Source organism: Rhinopithecus roxellana, chromosome 15 (genome assembly GCF_007565055.1).
Source record: "Rhinopithecus roxellana isolate Shanxi Qingling chromosome 15, ASM756505v1, whole genome shotgun sequence".
Taxonomy (NCBI): Eukaryota; Metazoa; Chordata; class Mammalia; order Primates; family Cercopithecidae; genus Rhinopithecus; species Rhinopithecus roxellana.
In genome coordinates this window covers 57,227,561-57,252,260 of record NC_044563.1, presented here as the reverse complement: position 1 = coordinate 57,252,260, position 24,700 = coordinate 57,227,561, and the positions used below count along the sequence as shown (strand labels likewise).

Sequence of the window (24,700 nt, the reverse complement as noted above, 5' to 3'; positions counted from 1 at the left end):
ACAATCACGGCTCATTGTAGCCTCAACCTCCTGGACTCAAATAATCCTTCTACCTCAGTCTCCTGAATAGCTGGGACTATAGGCACACGCCACCATGCCTGGCTAATTTTTGTATTTTTTGTAAGGACAGGGTTTCACCATATTGCCCAGACTGGTCTCAAACTCCTGGGCTCAAGCCATCCACCCACCTTGGCCTCCCAAAGTGCTGAGACTACAGGCATGAGCCAACACACCCAGCCTGATCTTCTATTTTCATGGTGTGGAAATTTAAACAATAAGTCCCATTCAATAAAAAAACTCTGACTACTGGGATTTTCAAATTCAATAACACACATTTCCTTTTGTCTTGAAGATGCACAGCACCACTCAATGCAACGTGAACATACTAGTCCCAGCTCCTCTTTTCTTATCCCATATATCTAACAGGTCACTGAGTCATGACAATTTGAGCTCGGAAATACTGTTCCAGTGGTCTATTTTTCTCCATCTCCACTGCTTTCATTAAATCATTCATCGTCTCCCACCTAGAATAGTACAACAGTTTTCTGACTGGGTTCCCACTAAACATGAAGGTCAGATGCCTAAGCCTGTTCTTGAAAGTCCTTGGAGTCCTATGTCCTAACCTTTCCAGCTCCAGTTAGTTTTACCCATTCAGGCTCACAGTGTCATCTTCCACTCCCAAAACAGATCATTCACATGTAGCCCTCCCTGCCTCTGTTCTTGGTGTTCCTTCAGCCTAAAACCCCCTTCTCCATCTTGTTCACCTGGTTGATCTCATCCTTTATGATTCAGCTCCAAGACCACCTCAAAGATTAAGTTTCTTTAACCTCAAGCTCTTAAAATTTGTCCTTAAAGTGATCTAGGCATTTCCAAATATGTGCTGAGATAGATTCATGCAATTTGAGGTAGCAGAGATTGGGGAACCTGCAAGCCGCTGGCCAGGGGAAGGGAGGCCACAAAAGGTATGTGAGATGAGACCACAATTCGAAGGGTCTGGGAAGAGTTCAATTAAAAAAAAAAAAAAAAAAGAAAAAAAAGGCCGGGCACGGTGGCTCAAGCCTGTAATCCCAGCACTTTGGGAGGCCGAGGCGGGCGGATCACAAGGTCAGGAGATCAAGACCATCCTGGCTAACATGGTGAAACCCCATCTCTACTAAAAATACAAAAAACTAGCTGGGCGTGGTGGTGGGCGCCTGTAGTCCCAGCTACTCGGAGGCTGAGGCGGGAGAATGGCGTGAACCCAGGAGGCGGAGCTTGCAGTGAGCCGAGATCGCGCCACTGCACTCCAGCCTGGGCGACACAGTGAGACTCCGTCTCAAAAAAAAAAAAAAAAAAAAAAAAAAGAGCAATGTGGAAAGCTCGGATCAAGGCATGCTGAGAGAAGGTTTCCTGGCAGTGACAAAAATTCTATGAATACAGAGTGATGCAATAGGAAGTGCAACAACTTTTAAATTTGACTCTAGTTTCTACTATCAAGCTGAGTGACCATGGGTAAATAACTTTACCTCTTTGTGCCTCAGATTCCTCACATGTAAAATGACAATACAAATTCTGTGCCTCCGAGAATTGCAGTAAGAAATAAATTAGGTAATAATGGACAGAATGGATAGAAAAAAAGCATCTTTCCAGACTCCACCCAGATGCCAACCCTTCCACAAAGCCCTCACTGAACCTGCCAGTGGAAATAACTGCTGCTTTTGCTAAGCTGTAAAGTCTTTCATCAGTATTTCTTTCATGGCCTGACCTCATAAGATTACTAACGATCATGAAGGGGGACCTTCAATGGACTATGGATTTCCAAGTCTGGAAACACATCTACTTCACTGTCTCTCTTCCACCCTTGGGACTTAGCTCATACGAAGCACACAATAGACGTGCGAGCCAAGTGAAGGATATGATGGCACTCCTAGGACCAAAATATATATACATATATCTGCTACACACACACCCCATCAATTAGACTCTAAAACCTTCCTAGGAAAGGGCAATATCAGTGGTAGTCATCAATTTATTCCTAACAAAGCACCTAACATAACAGATTCCATAAATATCTGTGGAGTAAATGAATGAATGTTGGTACCTCCTTTGGTCCAACACAGGGCACTATGAGTTTCCTGATCCCTGATCTTCCCTGCAAAGGGTTGGAGGCTCTTCTTATGTGTTCCTACAACACTGCATACTTCGCCTAGTATAGTACTTATGACTTTATTATAATTGTTTGCTCTCCCCTCATCAACTTCTCACCTGCTGTGGGGCCTATAATTACCTTATTCAGCTGTGTAATCCCAGCATGTAGCATAGAGCCTACAACTCACTAAAAATATGTTTGGAAGATTAATGGACAGATGGATGGATGGGGACAAATTTATATTCCGTCAATATGTCTTTCAGGAACTCTCTCTCATGACCAATCACACACATTCACTAGAGAGGTAAATGAAGGAATGAATGAGTAAATTGCTGGCTGGAAAATGTTAGATATGATGTAATTTGCCGGCTGGAAAATGTTAGGTGTGATGGCTGTCGGAGAAGACGTCAGTAACTTAAAGAATATGGTGACCTGGTTTCAGGTCTCCAGAGTACTTACTTGATCTTTGACTTCGGGAATGTCCCCTTGACTTCCTTCTTTTTTTGTTTCTTCACTTGTTTCTTTGCCTGTAATATAAATATTACATTCCTTCTTAGCCTGCTATTCACAGCTCTTGAACTTTCTCATTAATTATATTCTACTGTGAGCCTTCTACTCCAAAATTTGTCTTGCCTTTAGTCCTTGCCTATAGGACTAAAGATCCAAGAAATAGATAGATAGAGATACAGAGACGGAGATAAAGACAAGACATAGATGGGAAGGTGGTATAGGAGAATATAATTATGATAGTGGGGTATGGCTGGAGTGCTTAAATCAGACACATGAAGCACAAATCTGAAAGGAAGGGATCGTTTACATGATTATTTACACAAAATAAATTTCTGCCAGATAAAAATAGCAAAGTCAAAGTTAAAGATAAGACACAGTCCGGGAAAAGATATTGCCATACATATAATACAAAAGATGACTCACACTCAAGCTTGTAGGAGGCATGCAGACCTGGATGCTATCGTAGAAATTCCAGTTCCCTATTAGGAATATTAGGTGAGAAGGTGTGGATCTACAACTAATGGGCCAAGAAGGGCACATAACCCCTAGGTTACATTATCTAAGACAAGTAAGAACTTTATACAGTAGAAAAAAAGGTCAAAGTTCCAGACTTGGAGGCTGACTTCCTGGTTAGCTTTAGTTACCTCTGGTCTCTATCTCAAACTTGACACAACTAATGCCAATCTGACTGTAGTGCTTCCTCCAAAACAAACATTCTCTCTTTCTGTCTCCCTGTCTCTCTCTCTCTCTCTCTCTCTCTCTCTCTCTCTCTCTCTCTCACACACACACACACATACACACACACACACACACACACACGCAGTAACGCATATTTTTGCTTGTTCCATTCCTTTGGCCTATCACATTTCTGCCCCTCTTCCTTGCCTGGCTACATACAGATTAGCTTTCCTGTATCTCCCTCTCCTTAGGTTGAGTCTCCTCATGCCTACTTTTTTTTTTCTTTTTTTCTTGAGACAAGGTCTCACTCTGTTACCCAGACTGGAGTGCAGTGGCATGATCTCAGCTCACTGCAACTTCTACCTCCCAGACTCAAGCAATCCTCCCACCTTAGCCTCCCAAGTAGCTGGACCACAGATGTGTGCTACCATGCCCAGCTAAATTTCTGTATTTTTGATAGAGATGGGTTTTCACCATGTTGCCCAGGCTGCCTCAAACTCCCAACTCAGCCTCCCAAAGTGTTGGGATTACACGCGTGAGCCCCCCTGTCCAGCCATCAAGCCCACTTCTTAATGGAGGCACTAACATGGTTGGGCTTTGTGTCCCCACCCAAATTTCATCTTGAACTGTAACCACCGTAATCTCCATAATCCCCACGTGTTGAGGAAGACACCTGGTAGGAAGTGACTGGATCATGGAGGTGGTCCCCCATGCTGTTCTCATGATAGTGAGTGAGCTCTCACGAGATCTGATGGGTTTATAACTGTCTGACCGTTCCTCCTTCACACTCTTGCCCTCTCTTGCTTGCCACCATGTAAGACCTGCCTCTTCCCTTTCTGCCATGATTGTAAATTTCCTGAGGCCTCTCCAGCCATGCGGAACTGTGAGTTTGTTGCAGGAAGTCAGGGACCCCGAACAGAGGGACTGGCTGAGGCCATGATAGAAGAACATAAATTGTGAAGATTTCATGGACATTTATTAGTTCCCCAAATGAATACTCTTATAATTTCTTATGGCTGTCTTTACTGCAATCTCTGAAAATAAATTGTGAAGATTTCATGGACACTTATCACTTCCCCAATCAATACCCTTGTGATTTCCTATGCCTGTCTTTAATCTCTTAATCCTGTCATCTTCGTCAGCTGAGGAGGATGTATGTCACCTCAGGACCCTGTGATGATTGTGTTAACTGCACAAATTATAGAGCATATGTGTTTGAACAAGATGAAATCTGGGCACCTTGAAAAAAGAACAGAATGACAGCAATGTTCAGGGAACAAGGGAGATAACTTTAAACTCTGACTGCCTGTGAGCCAAGCGGAACAGAGCCATATTTCTCTTCTTTCAAAAGCATATAGGAGAACTATCACTTAATTCTTTTTCTAAGCAAGGAACATCCCTGAGAAAGAGAATGCGTCCCTGAGGGGAGGCCTCTAAAATGGCCACTTTGGGGATGGCTGTCTTTTACGATAGTAGACAAAGGGATGAAATAAGCCCTGGTCTCCCGTAGCACTCCCAGGCTTATTAGGATGAGGAAATTCCTGCCTAATCAAGTTTGGTCAGACCGGTTGTCTGCTCTCAAACCCTGTCTCCTGATAAACATGTTATCAATGACAATGCATGCCCAAAACTTCATTAACAATTTTAATTTTGCCCCATCCTGTGGTCCTGTGATCTCCATTTGCTCCATTTGCCTCCATTTGCTTTGTGATATTTTATTTTATTTTATTTATTTATTTATTTATTTATTTTTTTTTATACTTTAAGTTCTAGGGTACATGTGCATAACGTGCAGGTTTGTTACATATGTATACTTGTGCCATGTTGGTGTGCTGCACCCATCAACTCGTCAGCACCCATCAATTCATCATTTATATCATGTATAACTCCCAATGCAATCCCTCCCCCCTCCCCCCTCCCCATGATAGGCCCCGGTGTGTGATGTTCCCCTTCCCAAGTCCAAGTTATGCTTTGTGATATTTTATTACTTTGTGAAGCATGTGATCTCTGTGACCTACACCCTATTCGTACACTCCCTCCCCTTTTGAAAATCGCTAATAAAAAACTTGTTGGTTTTACGGCTCAGGGAGCATCACAGAATCTGCCGACATGTGATGTCTCCCTCGGACACCCAGTTTTAAAATTTCTCTCTTTTGTACCCTTTCCCTTTATTTCTCAGACCAGTCAATACTTAGGGAAATAGAAAAGAACCCATGTTGAATCAATTAAACCTCTTTCCTTTATAAATTACCCAGTCTTGGGCAATTCTTTATAGCAGTGTGAAAATGGACTAATACAGGCACTATACCACACTGTAATATAATGCCTGCTTCCTTGTCTGTTCCCCACCTCACTACCAGGCTGTGAGTATCTCTCCAAGATCAGGTCAGGCCTGGGTCCTACTTATCTCTTTATCCTGCATCTTACACAGGACCTGGCTTACTGAAGGAAAAGTCTCAATGAGTGTTAATTGAACTAACCCAACCCATGAACAAAATGCCACAGGAGCACTTCATGCAGTGGGTGAAGAAAGAAGAAGCAAGTATCAGGGATAGTTTCACAGGGTAGGTGGCATTAGAGCTGGATCTTGAAAGATGAGAAGTTGGCCTGGCACAGTGGTTTGTACCTGTAATCCCAACACTTTGGGAGGCCGAAGCAGATGGATCACTTGAGGTCATGAATTCAAGACCAGGCTGTCCAACATGGCAAAATCTTTCTCTACTACAAATACAAAAATTGGCCAGGCATGGTGGCATGTGTCTGTAGTCCCAGCTACAGAGACTACAGCTTGGGAGACTGAGGCACAAGAACTGCTTGAACTTAGGAGGCGGAGGTTGCAGTGAGCCAAGATCCCACCACTGCACTCCAGCCTGGGTGACAGAGTGAGACTCTGTCTCAAAAAAAAAAAAAAAAAAGTGACTAGGGCAATGGTATATCATCTCATTTTCTTTTAAATAAAAGAAAAATAAGTTGTAAAAGATAAATGGCAACAAGCTACAGCGGCATCTGACTAGAGTGTCCAGGGATTGCTTCAGAGAGGTAATGAAATGTCATCTTATGTTATTGTTATATAGTGAAAATTATTTTCTTTTTAGTAATAATTTAGTTATTTACTGATAATTATTTTCTTTTCTTTCTGATCTCAGCTCACTGCAACCTGTGCCTCCCAGATTCAAGCAATTCTCCTGCCTCAGCCTCCCAAGTAGCTGGGATTATAGGCACCCGCTACCACGCCCGGCTAATTTTTGTATTTTTCATAGAGACGGGGTTTCACCATGTTGGCTATGCTGGTCTTAAACTCCTGACCTCAGGTGATCCGCCCGCCTCGGCTGGGATTACAAACGTGAGCCACCATGCCCGGCCTAGATAATAATTATTTTCACATGAATTTTGGCTTCCCCAAGACAAGTTTTTGTCTATTTTATTCAGGAACATATCCCTGGTGACTAGAATAGGGCCTGCTACATAGTAAGCAACTCAAAATTATTTAATTATTTAGATGCTTATGGGGGATATATAGGAATTAAAAAACAATACAATCTAATAGAGCATAGTATAATACAATTCTGCTATTTGATAACTCTGTCATGGAGTAGTTCCACCAGAGTAGCAACCAGGTCTATCTTGATCCCTTGTATCCATCAGTACAATATTGGTGCTCAATATATATTTGTGAAAAAAATTATTAATTAAAATGTAGACTCCTACTACATCCTAAAACCGTAAACGCAGAGTGTCAGAAGGAATATATATTGATTTTTTTAATGCCGGCTTGAAAACCGAGTTCAGATACATGCTATCTGGCTTTGGGTAGGTTCTTTAGTTTCCTCCTCACCTAACAGGGATGTTGCGGGACTCAGTGAGAGAGAAAATGGCTGGAAGTGCACATAGGATACTGCCTGGCAGACAGTAGGCACTCAGTAAATGTGAGTTCTCCGTAACACGAAAACATTACTAACAGCTAAAATGACAGCTGCTTGAGAAAATAATCAGTAAGTGCCACAACCAGGCTAGAAAAGGATGAAGGACGGGCTCCTGCCCACTCCTTCGGAAACTCCACACCTGGGCCTGAGAAAGACAAACTCGGAAACTAAGTTTTTAGTCGCACCTGCCTCCGGCGTCGCTTCAGCCTCCGATGGGTCTGCGGAGGCGAAGTCCCAGTCAGGAGGGATGCGCGCCTGCGACCCTCCCGGGGATCTCGGAGCCGCTCCACGGTGGTGCCTGCCGCTACCTTTCCCACGCCTTAGTAACTGCGACGCGACGGCAGACAGTGTAGGCGGCAACCGACAGCCAGGACGTCTAACTACAAGTCCCAGCAAGCCCCGCGGCCACGTCCTCTGACTACCTCGCGCCAGCAAGCCCCAAACTACGGATCCCGATTGACTCCGCGTGGCGCGTCACGCTGTCAGCTCTAGCCAATCGGCTTCAGACAAGTCGGAGGGGAGGGAGACGCAGAGGCGCACAACATGGCGGCGGCAGCTACACAGGGCGGGAGAAGCGGTGGTCTCGGAGGCAATAGTGGGGCTGGCGGTGGTTCCAACTGCGGGACAGGCAGTGGCCGTAGCGGCTTGTTGGATAAGGTGAGGAGCCGGTTCTTGGGAAAAGTTGAATCCCGGGGAGGCCTGGGAGGCGGCGAGCCCACCTTCCCATCCCCGTCTCCCTTATTTTCTACGGCCTTTCGAGGGGAGCCCTTGTGTGACCGCTATGACAACCCTACGCACGCTTGTAGCCTGCCCTCATCACACTTCAAATCTGAACCCTCTCCTCTTTAGGACTTCTTCGCTTCTCGCAAGTGTTCTGGTCCTGGTCGCCACAGCTTTTTCGGTAATTTGGTTCTTCCTATACTTAATCGTGTCCATCGCTTTTCCCCTGGGGTGCTGGGTGCACTGTTGCCAGTGCCCATTTCACAGACGCTGAAAACGGAAGCCCAAGGATTCAAGAATCGATATCCTCGAAACTCCCTACCACCATCACCCTTGCGTGCTGCTACAGATTCCAAAGTGGTTCTTATCCTTTTGCTTACTTAAGTTTTTAGGCATTTTATCATGATAGGCGAATACTTAAAATATTTGAGTATTGATTCTTCTACTGGGCTGACAAGAAGCTTTTAAGATTTTTCTTTCTTTCTGTTGTTTTTCCCCGCCCTCTCCTCTCTCCCCTTTACCTCCCTGTTTGCTACCAAGTGCACTGCTGCCCGCTCACGCTTGTCCCTTTCCTCCTCTGCTCATCCAATTTTTTTTTTTTTTTAACTGCAGTCCTAGCAACAAAGGCTTAAAAGAAAAGAAAAAAAGGAAAACTGTCCCTGGGTTGGCCCTTCTTGCTCTTTGCACAGCATCTTGGAAGAAACAGATGGATGGAGAACTTCGTCCTAGTGTTGATTTTGCCTCTAATTAGCTTTGTGACCTTGAAATATGCTTGCTCTCTCTCTATTTGCTCATCTGCAAAGTGAGAGATTTAGCCTTAAAATGAGGGACTTAACCCTAAATTCCCTTCCAGTTCTCTCATTGTAGGGCCTTGGGCTGGTTTGATGAGAATTGTTAAGCATGGTGTCTTTACTATAGTAAACAGGAGTTTTGAATTTAATTGAAAACAGCTTTCAGACTTCCCTTTGCATAACACATGATAGGTGCTTAAGAAATGAAAACTTGATTATGTTGAGGGGTTCAGATCCAGGTCTTTTTACTTGTCTTTTTGAGTGTCATTGGTTTTGAAAGACATGGTTCTCACACACTTCTCTTGTGAGGGGTCTCACTCCATTGCCCAGAATGGATCTTAGCTCACTGCAGCCTTGAACTCCGAGGCTCAGGTGATCTTCCCACCCCAGCCTCCTGAGTAGTTGGGGCTGCAAATGTGCACCACCACGCCTGGTTAATTTTTTTGCTTTTAACTTTTCTGTAGAGTCAGGGTCTTACTGTGTTGCCCTGGATGGTGTCAAATTCCTGGGCCTCAAGTGATCCTCCCATCTCAGCTCCCCAAAGTGCTGGGATTACAGGCATGAGTCACCATGCACCTGGCCTCACACTCAAACTTTAAGATACAGAAACATATTCTGGAGGTTGGGATGGTAAATTGCTTCAAGACATGAGAGTATGGGGAATTGATGGTCATTTGTGTACACAAATCCTTCCCTCTTCCTGGGTAAGCACCTCACAACCTGGGCTTACCTGGCCCACTAACTGCTCTTGCTCTTCCTTGCAGTGGGATTATCATCAGCAAACATTAAGTATGGGCATTCTGCTAAGGCAGTATGGAATACTATTATTATGGAATAGTGTATATGGCACCATTGTGTTATTGAAAGAATCTGGATTTGGGGATCGTAAGATTTCAGCTTTGAAGTATTTCTGCTACTTCCAAGCAGTATGAAGACTGGCAAGTCAATTAACGTTTCTTCATTTGGAATTTTAGAATCTCTGGCACCTGTATCATGGGGTTTTGGGAAGAACCAAGTAAGACAGTACACGTTAATGATCTGCATTACCTGTAGTGTCCAGTACAAATGTGTGATGGTGGAGGAGTAAATCAAGAATCCTAATATCAGAGAGCACTCAGAACTGCTGAATATAGAAGATGGGGTAATTGAATCTATTTAAGGAAGTATATGGTATATTCGCGCAAGTGTGTACTTGTTAGAGAAGTTCAAATGAGAGAGAGAGAGTGATCCCTGCAAGCTTATTGATAAGAGTAAGAGCCTCGGCCAGGCATGGTGGGTCACACCTGTAATCCCAGCTCTTTTGGAGGCCAAGGCAGGCGGGTCACCTGAGGTCGGAAGTTCAAGACCAGCCAGACCAACATGGAGAAACCCTGTCTCTACTAAAAATTAGCCGAGCGTGGTGGCGCATGCCTGTACTCCCAGCTACTTGGGAGGCTGAGGCAGGAGAACCGCTTGAACCTGGGAGGTGGAGGTTGCAGTGAGCCAAGATCACTCCATTGCACTCCAGCCTGGGCAACGAGAGGGAAATCCATCTCGGAAAAAAAAAAAAAAAGAAGAGTAAGAGCCTCAAGGAAAGGCCTCATTCCTGAGAGTGAAACTGGCACCTTATTTGGGGGGAGAAAGGAAAGACATGCCAGGTAAAAAAGTCTCCTTGAGTGAAGATGGAGATATGATGGTGTTTAATGTTTCTCAGTTATTGAGTTGACTAGAAGGCTCTCTAAAGGAACTGTAGTGACAAGTAGATAGAATCCGATTAGGGAGGCCATGGATTGCTTGAAGTAGGAGAAGAAAGCTGTTGAAGGGTTTTGAGACTGTGTAAAGTGGTTTTTAGGAAAACTAGTCAGATGGTTTGGAGAGAGAGAAATTAGAAGACTTCTTAATAAGGCTATATACACAGTAGTGTATAATATATAATAAAAAGAGACAAATTTGAGTTTTAGTGCAGCATGTTATTAGGTTTGTGCAAAAGTAATTGCTGTTTTTGCCATTGAAAGTAATGGCAAAAACCACGATAACTTTTGCACCTACCTAATAAAAGCCACATGACCTTGGATAAGTTGTGTGATATTGCTGAATTGAAATTTCCTTATGTAAATATTGTGGGCATTCATACGTGTTATAGTAAGGATCACATTGTATAGTGCTGGTAAATGTTCTTTGGGTTTTTTTGTTTGGTTTCCTCTGCCCTTTTTATTTTACTATTTTTTTTGGTAGAGACAAGGTCTCACTGTGTTACCTAGACTAATCTTGAACCCCTGGCCTCAAGTGATCTGCCCACCTCAGCCTCCCAAAAGTACTGAAATTACAGGCATGAGCCACCACACCCAGCTCTGTTCCCTGTCCTTTGGAATCTACTAGAAGTAAATGTTCTTTGTGCGGGGCTGTCTGTGGTAAAAATAGAATGACAAGGTGATGAGAACCCCAACATGAGTAGCAGAAATAGATAAAAGGTCTCACAAAAGAGTGCTTGAAAGATCCAATAAGTGAGGGACAGAAGAGACAAAATAGTCAAGAGCTGCTTGAGTGCTTTTTCTTGGAAAACTTGATTTTCAGCCTTATATTGAACTGTTCCCTCTCTGAATTCCTCTAGTACTTACACTGCACATGGGAATTAAACTGTCACTTAATATGACATACTATCTTGTATTATTTCACCAATTTGTATTTGCCCCTTTTCCTGTGAGTGCTTCTCTATAGTGATCAACACAGGATAAGTACTTTTAGCATTGAATTTCGCACAGAAACAACTTGAGATCTGTCACCTCAGTCTTCAGAATCAGCTTTAGAGGATGGTGCCTCTAATTGTTTGAAGACTGAGGGTACTGTGGGAGAGAACTTGGGGAAAAAAGTGTTATTCTCTGGAGCAGGATCTGAACTAATAGACTTTTGTTTTGTGGGAATGAGGCCATTACCTTTAATATAATTTCTTTTTTTTTTTTTTAAGACAGAGTCTCAATTTGTCACAATCTCTGCTCACTGCACCCCACCTCCCAGGTTCAAGCAATTCTCCTGCCTCAGTCTCTCCAGTAGCTGGGATTACAGGCATGTGCCTCCATGCCCAGCTAATTTTTGTATATTCAGTAGAGACAGGGTTTCACTGTGTTGGCCAGGCTGGTCTCGAACTCCTGACCTCAGGTGATCCAATGGCCTTGACCTCCCAAAGTGCGGGGTTTACAAGCGTGCACCACCACACCTAGCCTAATATAATTTATTTAATTTGATGTGTCTTGATTTTGGCGGGGCGGGTTTTTATTTTATTTCTGCAGCTGTAGTTTTACTTGCCATAAAGAAGTGCAATAAAGAGATGCAAATATGCTCCTAGTTTTCCCTAAGCAGATGTGAATTTCTACTCTTATGAAACTGACTTTAAGAACACAGCAATTCTTGTTTCCTGATCTTAAAAATAAGTATGCAAATATAATCTTTCCGCCTCCATCACGGAATAACTTGACTTAGATCATTGCAGTGTGTTATTTTGCCCCAAATACATCAAAGCATTTTCTTCTGCCTGGCAGTTATAAAGAAAAGCTGCTTGCTTAATTTGTTTTGGCTATTAAAGTTGATATGTGGTGTTAAACCATGCTTTCCAGAAGCTATTGTCTGGACCCTTTTAGCCTTATACCTGGATTTCTGTCTCCTGGCTAGCCTGTCAGCCTGATCGTAAAGAACAGCTTTAATCTGTTTACATCAGACTCCTTTGAGAATTAGTTAAAATTAACAGATTTTTGGACCTTTTCTTAGGCCTGAATATCTGCATTTTTCTTCACATGTCTCTATTACCTCTGCATTTTAACAGTTACTTCCAGGTTGAGAACTACTGGCTTAAATGATTTTTTTAAGTCTCTTCTGGTTCTGACATTTTAAGGTTTTTGTTTTGTTTTGTTTTTAAAAGCTATTCTGCTTAATGGTGGTTTCTTTAAAATGTTTTTAATGAAGAGGCCCTGAAACTCATCTGATGCTTCAGCCTCATTTTGTAGACATGGACACAAGCAAAGCAACTTGCCCAAGACCACACAGTGAATTAGTAACACTTACAGAACCTGGCTTCCCCAGTACTTAATCCAGTGCTCTTTCTTTACTCAGCACATTGCTTCCCATACCACAGTGTGTCTAGTGCTAACTAATGTGCTAGCTAACATAGTAGTGGGATGAACATCTGTTGTGAGGTGAAAGACCTAGGCTGTAGCCTTGGCTTTGTCACCTACCAACCACATGTCCTTAGGTGTCTCCTCTTTTACTCTACTGGAAGATACCTTAGCTTGCCAGACTTCCAGATGATATGCTTGTGCCGTTATCTAGCTTTGACAAGGAAGATGAACGGTTTTATGACATTACTATAATTGTATGTGTTTGTTTAATGAAACAAGGTGCTGGCCTTTTAATACTGTTTTGCAAACTGATCCTATTAGGATCTCAAAACTCATTATAAAATAAAAGGTATGTGTGTGTCAAAGGCCACTATCAAGAAAGTGAAAAAAGAAATCCGCAGAATGAGAGAAAACATTTTCAAATCATATATCTGATAAGGGTCTAGCATCTAGACTATATAAAGAATTTTACAACTCAGTAATAAAAAGACAGCAACCTAGTTTTTAAAAGGGCAGAAGATGTAAATGGACATTTCTCCGTAGAAGATGTACAAATAGCCCGTAGCACATGGAAAGATACGCAACATCATCAGTCATTAGAGAAATGCAAAGTAAAACAACAATGAGAAACCGCTTCACGTCCACTAAGATTGCTGTAATAAAGGGGGAAAAAAGGAAAATAACCTGTTTTGGTGTAAATACGGATAAATCAGAATCTTCATATATCGCTAACGGATGTAAAATGTGGTGGCACTCTTGGAAACAGTTTGACAGTTCCTCAGAAAATTCAACGTAAAGTTAACCATATGACCCAGCAGTTCCACTCCTAGGTATATACCCAAGAGAATTGAAAATGTGTGTCCACGGGAAATCTTGGCACACAAATGTTCATAACACAGTTATCATAATGGCCTAAAGGTAGAAACAGTCTGTCAGCTGAGGAATGGATAAACACAATGTGATATATCTATACAATGGAATATAATTTGACTGTTAGAATAAAGTATTGATACATACTACAATATGGATGAATCTTGAAAATGTGCTAAGTGAAAGAAGCCAATCACAAAAGGCCATATATAGTATGACTGCATTTGTTTGAAATGTCCAGAATAGGCAAATCCATAAAGACAGAAAGGAGATTGTTGGCTGCCAGGGGATAGGGGACAGGAATAAGATGTGACTGCTAATGGGTATGGAGTTTCTTTTTGAGGGTATGCATGTATTCTAGAATTAGACAGTGGTGATGGTTGTATAACCTTGTGAGTATACTAAGAACCCCTGAATTGGCATATTTTTAAATAGTGAATTTTATAGTGTGTGAATTGTATCACAATTTTAGAAACTTATTTTTGTCTTTCATGGAGTAACCCTTAAAGTTTCAGATTATTTGCTTTTTTAAACTATGCATCATGTAACACAGTGGTATCACAGACACTGATTACTTTTGTACTATTACTTTAATTACTAATTAAAAGACTATATATGTGTATATATAGTATATATACATACATATATTTAGTGAGTCTTTTAATTAGTAATTAAAGTAATGGTATATATATATATATAATCTGCCTGCCAAGGTACCTTTTTCAGCTATTGCCAGCACCATTTCTCTGCTCTGATCTCTTACCAGATTTCAATAGTTTTTTTATATTACTTAGCCTTTCAGTAGCATTTGACTTATTGATCACTTCTTTCTTCTCATTTTCTTTACTTGGACACCATTTGTCCCCAATTTTCCTCCTCCGTCAACTAGTCTCTGTTGTCTTCATTATTCTTTGATCTTCTTCCTGACCTGTGTAAATATTGCCAGTCCCTGAGCTTATTACCCCTGGCCGTCTCCTCTGTCTACCCTCATCCCAAGGTAATACCCAATGTCGTGGCTTAAATAACATGTAGAAGTTGCTGACTTCTACATTTATATTCTCAACCTGGACCTTTCCTATAAACCCCAGACTTTTATGTCCAACTGCCTGCTTGTCATCTCCACTTAAATGTATATCAGGCATCAATAGCCAGAGCCAGTCTCCTGATTTCTGCTTACCCCTCAAAGTGCTTCTCTCTCAGTCTTCCTCATTTCAGTTAGACACCTCCATTCATCTAATTTATTCAAACAAAAACCTGAGAGTTACCCTTGATTCTTCTCTTTGCCTTGTACTCCACAGCCATCCCATCGTTGTGTTTTCCTGGCTGTACATCCAGAATCTGACCACTCCTACCTAGACAGCTGTAGTAGCCGTTTCAACTGGTCTTCCAGCTTCTGTGCTTGGCTCCCTTACATTTTGTTCTCCACACAGCAGCTAGACTGATGTTTTAAAACATGGATCACTCACTCTCTTGCTGAAATATCTCCAGTAACTTCCCATCTCAATTAACTAAAATCCACACCCCTAATTGTGGCCTATTTTGTAGCCCCTACATTGTGGGCAGCAAGCCACCCAGGTGCTGAGGCAAGAGACTGAGGGCACGAACTATTCCAGTATAATAAAATATATAAAATAAGAATAGTTATACTAGATATAAATAATATAGATGATTATATATGAATATCATTAATCATTAGTTTGTAGCAATTACTCTTTACTCCAATATTATAATAATCCTCGCTTTACAATCATGACCTAGGAAAAACTAGGCCGTACAAGGATAGGAGCTGAAGGGACACGGTGAGAAGTAACCAGAAGACAGGAGTGCAAGCCTTCTGTTATGCCCGGAAGGACCACCAGAGGGCTCCTTGGTCTAGCGGTAACGCCAGTGTCTGGGAAGACGCCTGTTGCCAAGCAGACCATGGTCTAGCAGTAGCATCAGTGTCAAGGAAAAACACCTGCTACTTAGCAGACCAGGAAAGGGAGTCTGCCTTTCCCCGGAGGAGTTTAGAGAAGACTGTACTCCTCCACCTCTTGCAGTTATCCGGAGGCCTAACCATCTCCCTGTGATGCTGTGCTTCAGTGGTCACACTCCTAGTCCATCTTCACGTTCCATCCTGTACACCCAGTTCTGCCTTTTAGACAGTAGTACTAAAAGTCCCTGATATGCAGAAACAATGGCGTAAGCTGTCTCTCTTATTCTCCTCTCTTTCTCTCTGCCTCAGCTACCAGGGCCCCCTGTCCAGTGGACACATGACTCATGTGACCTTGTCAATTATTAGAGATGGCTCACACTCCTTACCCTGCCCCTTTGTCTTGTATCCAATAAGAATCAGCGCAGCCTGGCATTTGGGGCCACTACCGGTCTCTGCGTCTTGGTGGTAGTGGTCCTACCACCTGGGCCCAACTGTCTTTTCTTTTATCTCTTTGTCTTGTGTCTTTATTCCTACAATCTCTCGTCTCTGCACACGGGGAGAAAAACCCACCGACCCTGTGGGACTGGACCCTACACTACATGTTCTTAATCCTGCCTGTTTCTGTCATCCTCATCTGTCAGTTTCTACTTGAGTTACTGACTCTGGAAACCGTGGCTTTTCTGCTGTTCCTCAAACACATTAAGCTTGGGGGATTTTGGTGTTCTGTTTTCACTAGGGCACTCCAGATTTTCTCATGGGTTACTCCTTTATTCAGCTCTGCTCAGATGTTAACTATTTTCCCTCACTATTTTTTAGTATTTTTAAAAACTCTATTGCATTTTTCTGTGTAATCTTTTTTACAACCTGGAATTATATGCATATTTGTTTACTTATTCTTTTATGTTCCATACAAGAAGAAGCTCTACGAGTGCAGAATTTGTCTTATTTATAACTATATCCCTAGTGGCTAGAACAGTGCTTGGCACATAGCAAGTAGCCATTCAATATTAATTTAAAGAAAATAAAGAAGTGTAATTGCCAAAAAGGTTGTGTTTAAAAATATTTTTTTTTCTTTTAAAAGATTGTCCAACACTGGAATGAATTGCTATTGAGAGACTTGGCAGTTTCCTTAAAAAGAAAAAGAAACCTAGAAGAGTCATATAACAGTTACTATTTTTCTAAGCAGTAGGAGATGGATATCAGATGAAACAGCTGTGTGGTCCTACGCCTGAATTTGCACTCAGCTGCATTTTTCAGAACTGATTGCATGTAATTCTTAAATGGAGTATGTGATCTGTTACCTTTCTAGAATAAGGACTCATCACACATCCGTATCAATGTAGTACATTCCTAGCCAGTCTTTGTGCCTTAATTCAGGTCTTCCTTGGCAACATCCCTCTGTCTTCCAACCCTCCCCAGTCAGCTTTGCTGCAGATTGATATCCCTGAGGTAATAGGTAACATTTTATCCAGAATCTTTTTTGCAGATCGTTGAACCTGTAGTGTGCCCTTGCCCCTCTATGTCTACTTCTTACCATTTAGCACTTAGCATAGTTTATAATTCATTGTTAAGTATAGGATTTTCCTTAACACAATTGTAAAGACCATTTTTTTTGTGTATCTAATTTCTTGTCTACCCATTGCAAAGGTAAGAAATTTATATTGGTTGATTATGCCAACAATTCAGTCAGACTTTAGAAGATGTTAGTTGCTAGTATTGAAAGGATTGTTGACTACATTTCAGTTTGCTGGTAGAAAAAATACTTCATTATTGGAGCATTGCTGATTAATATGCTGAATCAAGTTGTTTTAACTTTAAGCTCTTTTCAGCCTTAAATCTCACACTTTCTGGGTTCAGTGGTAGGATTTTAAGTCATGGATCCAGTGACCTGGCCCTCAAAGAGCTGTAGTCATGTAGGCTTCTCTATCATGGGCTGAGTTGATGTAGAAGCAGCCCTGTCACAGCTAAATGCAGTTTGTGGTGAGTAGAGAAGGCAATATAAAACCTAAGAATCAGTTTCTCTGGGGTTGTCACTAATGTGCAGGCTCATAATTTAATTAACACATGCTAATTTCCTAACTTCTAACTCCAGTGATGAATGCAGTCAGTAATAAGCACTGTTAAGCTAGTAATTTTCTTTGCAGTGTATCTTGACCGTTTTTATAAAAAACGGATTGAAAGTGAAGATTCAGTGTGTTGCTAAGAGCATAATCTCTTTGAGATACCCTGTTTTAGATGACAGTGCACATTCTTAAGATAGACATCATTTTCTCCCCAAACTGAACATTTTCTTTTCTTGCTAAATATGTGTGTGGGGGGATATGGTCACATATATATTTCCAACTGAAATTGTAATCTCAGCTTCTGAGTTTGCCATCAGTTTTTATTATCTCCTTTTTTTAGTTTAGAACTCCACATATACAAATGGGTATCCTCTTTCCTCCTTCTTGGAAAATGACATAATGGCTCCAACAAGTCATCCAAGCCCTAATTCTAGTAGGTGGTCATCTCTGTCTCTTCTCTTCCATATTTCTTATCTAGTCTGTTACTAAGTCCTGCCAATTCTACCTCAGAAATACTCCCTTTCATTCTCCCTACTGCTGCTCTATTGAGCATTGAGGCTCTGCACTTACATCAGGCTCCATCTGCATCTCTATGTCCAGTGTTACTCCTCTCCAGATCATCTGCCAGGTTGCCACTAAAATGACTTTAAAAAAAAAAAACATAAATTTGATTGTTATTCCCCTACTTAAAATACTCTCCATTGCCCGCTTCAGAATAAAATTCAAGTTTTTTAGCCTAATAACTAGGAAATGGTTTCTCTCAGATGCCTCATCTTCTGCTACTTTCTAAACTGGGATAAAGGAGAGAAAAAGTTTATTTTTCTTAAAGCCATGCTCAATTCTGTCTAAATCAGAACAGGGTCACCATTGACACTACTCTCACCCCTGGTAATTCTTCATCTCTCCAGTGTGAATTGAGGAATCCTTTGAGTCCTATTATCAAGCCAGGGAACTTTATGAAGCAATCCATTCAGGTCTTTTATATCACTGCATAACTTCTCTTTTCACTGTTATTAAAATAAGGAAATTGAAGGTGTTCATGTTGTCATACTCAAAACAATTCTGTTTTGTTGGACATATCCTAATGGCCAAGGATTTTGTCCTTTCGTTTTTTGAGATGGAGTCTCACTCCGTTGTCCAGGTTGGAGTGCAGTGGCACAATCACGGCCCACTGCAGCCTACACCTCCTGGGCTCAAGCCATCCTCCTGCCTCAGTCTCCCAAGTACCTGGGACTGTAGGTGGGCACCACCATGCCTGGCTAATTTTTTTAGTTAATTTTTTTTTTTTTTTAGATATAGGGTCTTGCTGTGTTGCCCAGGCTGATCTCAGACTCCTGAACTCAAGCAATCCTTCCTCCTTGGCCTCCCAAAGTGCTGAAGTTATAAACGTGAGCCACTGTGCCTGGCTTATTTTGTCTCTTTTTTTGATCCCACCCTATCCCTTTAAGCCTGGTGATGCATGGGGAGCAGAAGGCTGTATTCCCTCAAATGAGTTAATTTGGAAAATGCCTTCCTGCATTGACTGCATATCCTTCAGACCTGAGTTGTGTTTAATATCCTGCCTAATCACTTACGGAGTTCCTGATGCCATACCTTCAGTGAAATGTCTTCGTAGAATTTTTTGTTATTCAAATGTGCAGTGGAGAAACGTAACTGAAATGATTCTTTATAGTGTTCTATTAAAGCTATCAAATGCCTGTTTTCTTTTAACTAGTTAGCCAGGCAGCTCTGGCATCAGGTATGTTAGTTTGATAAAAGTTGTCTTTATCTTGGCCGGGTGTGGTGGCACTTTGGGAGACTGGGGTACGTGGATCACTTGAGGCCAGGAGTTCCAGACTAGCCTGGCCAACATGGTGAAACCCCATCTCTATTAAAAAATACAAAAAATTAGCCTGGTGTGATGACACATGCCTGTAATCCCAGCTACTCAGGAGGCTGAGGTATGAGAATTGCTTGAACCCAGGAGGCGGAGGTTGCAGTGAGCTGAGATCATGCCGCTGCACTCAGCCTGGGCGACAGAGCAAGACTCTTGTCTCCAAAAAAAAAAAAAAAAAAGTTGTCTTTATCTCTTCAGTGGGTAGTGTAGAGGAGTAATTTCTTTAAAATAGTACTTTTTGAGCTCTGTTTTCAGCCAGATTGCAGTTGGTTTTACATTGAGTGGGGAGATTCAACATTTTTGATACCCTGTAAGTTTTGTGATCCTATTCAGATTAACATCTTTTTTTTTTTTTTTTTTTTTTTTTAGGTTTTTAAAATGTTATTAACTAGAGCTTGTTAGGAATCAAGATACATTGTATAGCTGTCACTTCAGGGACCTCTTTGCTTCCTGTTCTTTTGTATTTTTGATGGCTAATAATTCCTTTCCTTTCTCTTCATGGGAAAGCAGTGTAGAATAGTGAGAGAGCATGGGTTTTGAGTCCTGGCTTTACAACTTTCTTTCATCTTTGGCAAATTTTTTAAACCCTTAGTGTTATCTGTGAAAGGAGGATTTTAACTGTTCTTACCTTGTAGAGTTATTGTGGAAATTAAGTGAGGTAGTGTATATAAAATACTTAGCACATACATAGCACATGTTAGGCATTCAGGAAATGATAGCTATGATTATACCTTCTGTCTGCACTCCATCCCTTAAAAAAATTCTGTGAATAAGAACCAAACGAGATCATTTTGAGCATGTCTACATTTGCTAAATTTAGACTGTCTAAATTTAGACATTTTAGAGATGTTTTTCTTCCCTTTTTTTCTTTATGAGTATTTAGACATAAAAAAAATAAAAAGCTATTGAGAGTATATTGTGTTCCAGGCTCTGAGAATACAAAAGTGTGTAGTCCCTGTTACCCAGTGAGGGAGATAATACATACAGTCAGGTAATCATGATGCAGTGTATTATATAGTTTTATATCATTAATAGCAACAGCAATAGCTAATTTTTATTAAGTACTTGCTAGGTACTGTGCACTGTGCTATGTTTTATAATTACACTATTTACTTCTTATACCAACCTGTGAAATAGATTACTTTCACCCTCTTTATTTTACAATTCAGCAAACTAATAAGGCTTTAGAATGGTTAAATTATTTGCCCAATGCCTTCCAGTATTAAGTGGAAAAGTGAGGATTAAAATAAAGTATCCTGACTCCATTCTCCCTTGGATAATAAGGATTCACCTTATTGGGTGACAAAAAAAGCATTTGCCTGCATACATTTGTATTTAGTCTAAATCCAGTCAGTTTGTTTTCTGTTTTTTGTTTGTTGGTTTGTTTGTTTGTTTTTTGAGATGGAGTCTTCCTCTGTTCACCCAGGCTGGAGTGTAGTGGCACCATCTCAGCTCACTGCAACCTCCGCCTCCCGGATTCAAGCAATTCTCTTTCCTCAGCCTCCCAACTAGCTGGGATTACTTAGCCTGGCTAAGTTTTGTACTTTTAGTAGAGACAGGGTTTCACAATGTTGGCCAGGCTGGTCTCCAACTCCTGACCTCAAACGATCCATCTGCCTCAGCCTCCCAAAGTGCTGGGATTATAGGAGTGAGCCACTGCGCCTGGCCAAAACCAGTTAGCTTGTGATTTGAAGTACAGTACACCTTTAAGAATAAGGCCACAATCTGCTTTGGGATTGAGTTCAGGAATTAAGTCAAGTAAAAATAAATTTATATCACTGAAGAAGAGACAGTTTTATAATGAGACATGTATTTGTAATATAGCCCTAAAGAATTTTGTTGGCTGTCATTTACTAGTTGTATGGCACTTAACCTCTTTGAAGTCTCGTTTTCTAATTTGAAGGACATTGGTGTCTGGATTGAGGGTCTGCTTAGTGCTGCAATAAAAAGATGAGTGGCAATAGCAGTTTTACAGTGGGTGAAAATTGACCTGTGTAAGGGTTATCATTTTGAAATTTTGAATACTGCCAACATAAAGAACTTTAATTTTTTCTAGATTTCCAGGAGGAAAGGTGTTCAACATAAATCACATCATTTATACAAACAGTTGAGGCACAGTGAGCCATTCTTATCACTGAGGGAATGTATTTATATCAGTGTAGGGAACTGTTTTATCAGCCAGCTTGTCAGATGCCAGCCAAGGGCCAACTTTGCAAATAAGCCTTGCCGAAGATGGCAGTCTTGGGCCCAGGTTCACTTATTTCTGCACACTGCCCTTCTTTGTAATTTATCCTGTGAGGTCCTACATAAAATAAACTAATTTCTGCTTTCTCTTTTTATTATTACAAAAGGAAAGCAATTTGCACTTAGTGTTGAGGAAGACAAAAATGAGCCAAAAAAAAAAAAAGCTTCTAAAATACCCAAATTAGTAGTAGAGAGAACGTGAGGAGCAGCATACATTTTAGTTGATGAGCAGTTTTTGAGCATGATGAGAAATAATAATCAGAAAAATAAGCCCCTAATAGCAACTCCCCTTTTTCCAGATGGTTCTCTGTACTGTACCATAGACACTATTAGGTTCAAAATGGCCTATGTTGCGGTAAAGTCAAATTATAACCTTTCTTGTGATTTCACGTAATTCACTGGAAATGTTTCTGTTCCACTTACTGAAGATTGCTTCTAGGTACCAGGCAGTGAAGTTAGAGCTGAGGCTATTTCAATACATTGTAATGGCTGCTTCTGCATTTTATTCCCCCAAATTATTAAGACATTATTTTCTGACTTATAAAGGCAAGTTTCTTTTCTGTGATGCAATGCAGGCAGTGAAGTGTGGCTAGGTGTCTGAGAATATGATTTTCCTGTTTTTGAATGACCCATAATTTTTAAATGACTTTATTCTGACTTTATTTCACAAATAATTCAAATGCTATGGTGGGTTTGGCTCTACAAGTTGGTTCTTTTGCATGTCTTCAAAGAGGGATTTACTTGACAGTGTAAATGAGCTATCTAGCTAGAAAGCCTGCTAATTTCTTTTTGGTTCAGTTTGCATCTTTAAAATTAGATGTCATGTTTGATTTGTAGGCTGGCAGTCTATGGCAGTCAATATTGCAGTATGCTGCCATGAGTAATTTTCTCGAAGAAAAATACTTGCTTTTACAAGGCACCAAGGGAAAAAAAAACTTGATTGACTTTTAATCACTTCAAGTATGGCTGTTTTTAGCTCATGTTATTTCTCCCAACAAACTTCACAGAACGGGTTTTCTCTTTTGTATAATAATATATAGAATCACAGTTTAAAAAAAAAAAAGGTTGATGAATTATATTTCTGTAGTTGTTTAAAATCTTTACAATTATTTTTATCCCACTTCTTATTTTATTTTTTATTGTTTATTTATTTATTTATTTTTTCCAGAGACAAGTTCTCACTATATTGCCCAGGCTGGACTGGAACTCCTGGGCTCAAGCTGTTCTCCCACCTCAGCCTCCCAAGTATCTGGGACGGCAGGTACTCACCACTGCCATCTCTTTATTTATTTATTTATTTATTTATTTATTTTTTGAGACGGAGTCTCGCTCTGTCGCCCAGGCTGGAGTGCAGTGGCGCAATCTCGGCTCACTGCAAGCTCCGCCTCCCAGGTTTGCGCCATTCTCCTGCCTCAGCCTCCCGAGTAGCTGGGACTACAGGCGCCCGCCATCTCGCCCGGCTAGTTTTTTGTATTTTTTAGTACAGACGGGGTTTCACCGTGTAGGCCAGGATGGTCTCGATCTCCTGACCTCGTGATCCACCCGTCTCGGCCTCTCAAAGTGCTGGGATTACAGGCTTGAGCCACCGCGCCCGGCCTGTTTCTTATAGGCATTATCTTTGTATTTGTGCTCAATCCGAAAGATAAATATGACATTCTCTGTCTTTCCATAAAATAATCCATTCTAAATCCAAATGAATTTTGGATTGATTGCTGGTTTGTGATTTTTATGGAATATAATATTTGTTCACTTAATCTAAAAAATTAAGAGTTGGCCATTAATGTTCTACAAAAAAAAACAGGTTTATCAGATTATTTGTAGCACCCTGTTCCTCTTAAGCTACATTTACTTAAATACTTGCATTTGAGAAAATTTTTTACTATGTAATACATTCATATGGTTAAAAAATTTTAAAGGCACACATAAGTAAGTAGTCTTACTCCTCCCCATATTTCTCTACCCTGATAAGATATATGGATGTACTGTAGTTTATTTAACCAATCCCCTTGTAAATGAGCATTCGAGTTACTTCCAGCTTTTCACTATTACAGACAATGCTGCAGTGAGTAGCCTTGTATATCATTTCAAATGTATTCAGTTATAGAAATATTCCCAGAAGTGGGAAGCTGAATTCAGGGTGCTAAATTGGCATTCGTAGGTGCTGTAACATTTTGAACTTCTACATGAGCAGTGAGTGAGAGAATTATTTGCCTCTGAATAGTAGTGTTTGAGAAACTTTCTAAACCTCTATAGATAAGAGAAATAGAAGCAGAGTTTGTCCACTCAACTCATGATGGGACTGAGTCTGGGACTTGGTTTGTAATTTACAATTTAGTGTTGTTTCCAACAGGCTATACTGGAATTGCTGTCTTAAAGTTAAGACATGCTGGTAAAATAATAAAAGTTGTTAGCTGACAAAGTGATATTAAAGGAGATCCTCCCCATTTTGTTAGTGTCTGTAAATTCATGTATCTGTATTTTCTGAGTTTTGTGGTCACAGAAGGAAAGAATGAATAAATAGAGTAATTTTCTGTACTCACATTTGGGTAAAATGAAGGTGGGATATGCAAGTTTACACTTACAGTCTCTGCAGCCCATATACGTGTTCTGGTTCTGGGGTTGTTTTTGTATTCTCTGCATGGAGACTGGCAATGTCAACATCACATGAGTACCACCTGACTCTGGTTACCTCATCTCCTTCAACCTGATTTTTAATTGTTTGGTCTTTTTTGTTTGCTTGTTTTTAACTGCTTCTTGCAGGGCTACCCCATAGGAGTGTGCCCAGAATAGCCTGTTTTGTCTTTTAGTTCTGCAACATCAGAAGACAAAGAGTAAATATTATGTGTGCATGAGGGATGCTCTTAAAAAGTGGTTCATTTTACCTTCAGTAAGAG

General features: G+C 40.9%; 2 protein-coding genes across 4 annotated transcripts in view; one reads left to right on the top strand and one right to left on the bottom strand.

The window, feature by feature from the left end:
* The window catches only part of XRRA1 (X-ray radiation resistance associated 1), a 99,456-nt gene extending 91,772 nt beyond the window's left edge, over positions 1 to 7,684 (bottom strand). For all 3 annotated transcript variants that reach the window (XM_030917413.1, XM_030917414.1, XM_030917415.1), the window contains exons 1-2: positions 7,425 to 7,684; positions 2,588 to 2,655 (exon numbers count right to left, since the gene is read on the bottom strand). The gene's annotated coding sequence lies outside the window, so the exon portion shown is untranslated. The remainder of the gene's footprint in view (positions 1 to 2,587; positions 2,656 to 7,424) is intronic.
* Positions 7,685 to 7,743: 59 nt separating this feature from the next.
* SPCS2 (signal peptidase complex subunit 2) overlaps positions 7,744 to 24,700 on the top strand; it is a 29,412-nt gene continuing 12,455 nt past the window's right edge. Inside the window, exon 1 of the mRNA XM_010366810.2 lies at positions 7,744 to 7,896. Within this exon, the coding sequence (XP_010365112.1) occupies positions 7,783 to 7,896 (114 nt within the window). The 5' untranslated portion in view covers positions 7,744 to 7,782. The remainder of the gene's footprint in view (positions 7,897 to 24,700) is intronic.